General features: G+C 40.0%; 1 protein-coding gene across 2 annotated transcripts; it reads left to right on the top strand.

Moving 5' to 3' along the window:
- The first annotated feature begins 2,204 nt into the window (after positions 1-2,204).
- LOC118854202 (40S ribosomal protein S16-like) lies at positions 2,205-2,694 on the top strand. 2 transcript variants are annotated; one of them, XM_036764547.1, is made up of 2 exons: positions 2,205-2,412; positions 2,464-2,694. In XM_036764547.1, the coding sequence occupies exons 1-2, from the start codon at positions 2,314-2,316 to the stop codon at positions 2,692-2,694; spliced, it is 330 nt and encodes a 109-aa protein (XP_036620442.1). In that variant the 5' UTR covers positions 2,205-2,313. The 2 variants fall into 2 exon arrangements, with proteins under 2 accessions (XP_036620442.1, XP_036620441.1); XM_036764546.1 differs by having other exon boundaries at positions 2,205-2,694.
- The last annotated feature ends 1,503 nt before the right edge of the window (positions 2,695-4,197 follow it).

Genomic DNA, 4,197 nt, shown 5'->3' with positions numbered 1-4,197 from the left:
CCTTCCCATTCTGAAATTCTCTGATTCTGTGAAAAATAAATGAACAAAAAGAAAAATTTGCACACATTTAATTGCAATCATCTTGGAATAATAGTATATGCCAACCATGTTGGGCTTTAAAGTTCATAAAGTATGTTACACCATCTCATTTGAGACTCACAACAACCACGGGCAGTAGGTAATACAGTTCTGATCATCCCCATTTCAGAGGTAAGGAAACTGAGACTGAAAAAAGGTTTAAATGATTCACCCATGGTCATGTAGGTAGAAAGTATCTGAGGCAGGTTTTGAACTCAGGTCTTCCTAACTGAAAGTCCAGGATCAACTACACTATGGCACCTCATTGATATTCATCTTACTCTTCATGAATTTGTACTAAAAATTCACTCATGTTCACAACTTTTTTTTAATGGGTCAAGTTTAAGGTTGTATGCTTGAGGTCACTTTTCACTCAAGCCTCTTCTTTCCTCTTGTCTTAAGGAATTAAGCCACGAAAGATGCCATTGCTTTTCAATAACTCGCTTTTTAGCCAGTGGCCTTGATTAACATTCCAGAGGGAATGCCCTCAGAGTGATACTGTTGCACAATTTTGAAGGAAGTCAACATTCCCTTGGACTTTGGTTCAAACAGGAAACTTTAGCTAAAAGAAAGGGGGAGAGAAAATGAACTAGGAAATGAAACTTAAATCAGTTTGAAAAACTTGTTCTTGTTGAGTAAACAAGTGTCAACTTAGGGAAGGCATTCAAAGTCAATTCCAATTGACTGCACGTAGTAGACTGGTATGAGTCACCCAACTCCATCTTTCCATTTGCCAAGTATTTAACCTTTTTTTCCCTTTGGGAGACAGAATGGGAGGAGAGGTTAAGAAAGAAACAAGACTAATCCTTTTAAGGGTCCTCCACTGTGGTCTTCCAATGCGTCTCAGTCTTTGAACTGTTTTTCTTTTGCTTATATTTTTATAGCTTTTAACAAAAGAAAGCTCTTTCTCAGACCCTTAAAACTATCAGACTATCTATGATTAAGTCAGGTATCATTCGACATTGTTCACAAAGTGATTTGAGTTTTTTCCTACTCCTTTTTGGCATCAAAATGTTTAGCTATAATAGTGGCAAGATCTTACATCCTTTGAAAGTTGGTATGACTCTCTTCCTTTACAACAAAATACTGTTTCTGTTCTTTTTGCCACTAAATTTCTTCCTATAAATGGCACAATATTTTTAGAGGATATGAGGTTTCAGGAACACTTACCACTCAGAACACTATGTTGTCCATAACAGCTACCTGTCAGGCTAAGAGGTCATACCACTGCCTTTGGGGCCAGGAATATGGAATCTAGGAACTCTCTTCCTAGGTTAAGTGGCCTCCCATGTGTCTCTGCCCCCAAGGTAGCCATGAAAAGCTTTGGTGGCTGATTCTCTCCGTGCTGGCCTTCCTGAACTTCTCCAGCCAGAAGTCATGTGCCTCTCTAACTCTGCTGTCCTCTGATCTGACTTCTGAAAAGGGAAACCAGGAAAAAGGCAAAGACTGCAATGTAGATTCCCTTGTAAAGGCTAACATAAGTGGTGGTTCCTCCCATCACAGTCCAAGACAAGTAATTCATCCCCAGTGGATCTGTACTGAGTATAAAGGGGATCAGATGGGCTTATTATCTACACCCTTCCTAGGAGATACAAGCAAAAGCTCACATTGTAAGTTCAATCAAGTTAGTCTTGAAACAAGATCTAGAAAGTATTCCTCAGAACAAGGTCTAGAACTTATTCATCAGACAAAGATCTAAAAGTTCAACTCAGAACTAATCTTCTGAAATGTGCTTGGGCTCCTCCCAAAGCATTCGTATAGTGCTTTAAAGATTTTCAAAGCCCTTTATAAATATCATGTCATTTTATCCTCCCAACAACCCTGAGAAGTAGGTGCTATTATTATCCTCATCTTACAGACAAGGAAGCTGAGGTAAGCAGCAGTTAAGTGGCTTAAGGGTCACCCAGTTAGTAAGAGTCTGAGGCAAAATTTGAACTCAAGTTTTCCTGACTCCAGGCTCAGCCCTCTATCCACTGTACCACATAGCAATCTCTATGAAATTATCAACAGGATTGCCTATTTGTTAAGGTTTTATTTTTTGTATCATTCAATGAGAGAACAAGAAAGAGGGGGCAGAAAATAAACTTGTATTAAAAATATATTAGATGCAGCTTTCGAACTTTAGCGCCGCGCGGGTGAGGAGCTCTCGTCTTCGGCTTCCGCCGCCGCCGCCGCCGCCACCACCTCCTCCTCCGCCTCCAGCCCGGTTCTGGGCCTGCGCCGCCCGCCAGCAGCATGCTGTCCAAGGGGCCGCTCCAGTCCGTCCAGGTCTTCGGGGGAAAGAAAACTGCCACCGCTGTAGCCCACTGCAAGAGAGGCGATGGGCTGATCAAGGTGAATGGGCGACCACTGGAGATGACTGAGCCTCGCACCTTGCAGTACAAGCTGCAGGAGCCTGCCCTCCTGCTAGGCAAGGAACGTTTTGCTGGAGTAGATATCCGGGTCTGTGTGAAAGGAGGAGGCCATGTCGCGGAGATTTTTGCTATCCAGCAGTCCATCTCCAAAGTCCTGGTGGCTTATTACCAGAAATATGTGGATGAGGCCTTCAAGAAGGAAATAAAAGACATCCTTATCCAATGTGACCGAACTCAGCTGGTGGCTGATCCTCGGCGCTGAGAGTCCAAGAAGTTTGGCGGCCCTGGGGCCCGGCCTCGCTACCAGAAATCCAATCGATAAGGCAACTGCTGGGATTGTGGGCCTTTTTGCAATAAATTTGCTATATGACCTTTTAAAAAAATACATAAGATGCAAAAAAAAGGGAAAAAAAAAAGAAATTTTTTTCAGCAAGGTTAAGTCACAATTCTATTAGCTGATCTTTTAGCAAGGGAGAGACCTCCAATAAAATCCACTCTTAATTTTAGCCTATTTCCATGCCAGCTTTATGATCAGACCTTGTCAATATTCTCATCTCCTTTCAGGACTAGATGGCAAATTTTCACTTTCAAGAGTAGTGAACTTTTTTCTTTTTTACTGCATAAAATTTAAACTGGAATGTATGAAATGAATAAAGTTATAACACGACTGTGCCCAGCCTAGGTCTTCCAACAGCCCACCAAACAGCTCTTGTTTAGACAAAAGTAAACCTTATGTTTTGCTGTAGAAGTTTAAATTGAAGTTACATATTATATGTAATCAGAGTAGTATGGTTTACCACTGGGGAATATTTCAGAAAATAATTGGAGGCCTTATGTTTTTCCCAAATACTTCATCATTTAAAGAAGTAATGACAGAAACTAGATATAGATCAACATCTCACACTATAGATTAAGATAAGGTCAAAAAGAGAGCATGGAATAGTTTATCTGTCAAATGTATGGATAAGGGAAGAATTTAGGACAAAAGAAGATATAGAGAGCATTACAAACTGAAAAATAGATCAGATTATATAAAAGTAAAGTTTTGCACAAACAAAACCAATACAACCAAAATTATAAGGAAAACAGAAAATTGGGGGGGCGGGGATTTTGAAACTAGTATCTCTGATAAAACTTCATTTCTCAAATATGTAGAGAATGGAGTCAAATTTATAAAAAAATATAAATCATTCTCCAATTGATAAATGGTCAAAGGATATGAGCAGGCAGTTTTCAGAAGAAGAAATCAAAGCTATCTATAGTCACATGAAAAATGCTCTAAATCACTATTGATTAGAGGAATGCAAATTAAAACAATTCTGAGGAACCTCACACCTATCAGATTAACTAATATGACAAAAAAGGAAAATGTTGGATGTTGGAGGGGATGTGGGAAAACTGGAACATTAATGCCCTCTTGGTGGAGTTGTGAACTGATCCAGCCATATTTATAGCAGCTCTTTTGGTGGTAGCTAAGAACTGGAAATCAAAAGGATGCCCATCAATTGGGAAACAGCTAAACAAGCTGCGGTATATGATTGTAAGGGATTATTATTGTGCTATGAGAGATGACAAGCAGGATGGTTTCAGGAAAACCTGGAAAGACTTACATGAACTGATGCTAAGTGAAGTGAACAGAACCAGGAGAACACTGAACACACTAACAGCAATATTGTTCTATGAAGAACTACGAATGACTTAGCTCTTCTCAGCAATACAAAGACCCAAGACAATCCCAAAGGACTAATGATGAAGCATGCAATCC

The sequence above is a fragment of the Trichosurus vulpecula genome, chromosome 6 (genome assembly GCF_011100635.1).
Source record: "Trichosurus vulpecula isolate mTriVul1 chromosome 6, mTriVul1.pri, whole genome shotgun sequence".
Lineage (NCBI taxonomy): Eukaryota > Metazoa > Chordata > Mammalia > Diprotodontia > Phalangeridae > Trichosurus > Trichosurus vulpecula.
The sequence above is the reverse complement of the archived record's forward strand: the minus strand, read 5'-3'. Positions and strand labels throughout refer to the sequence as shown.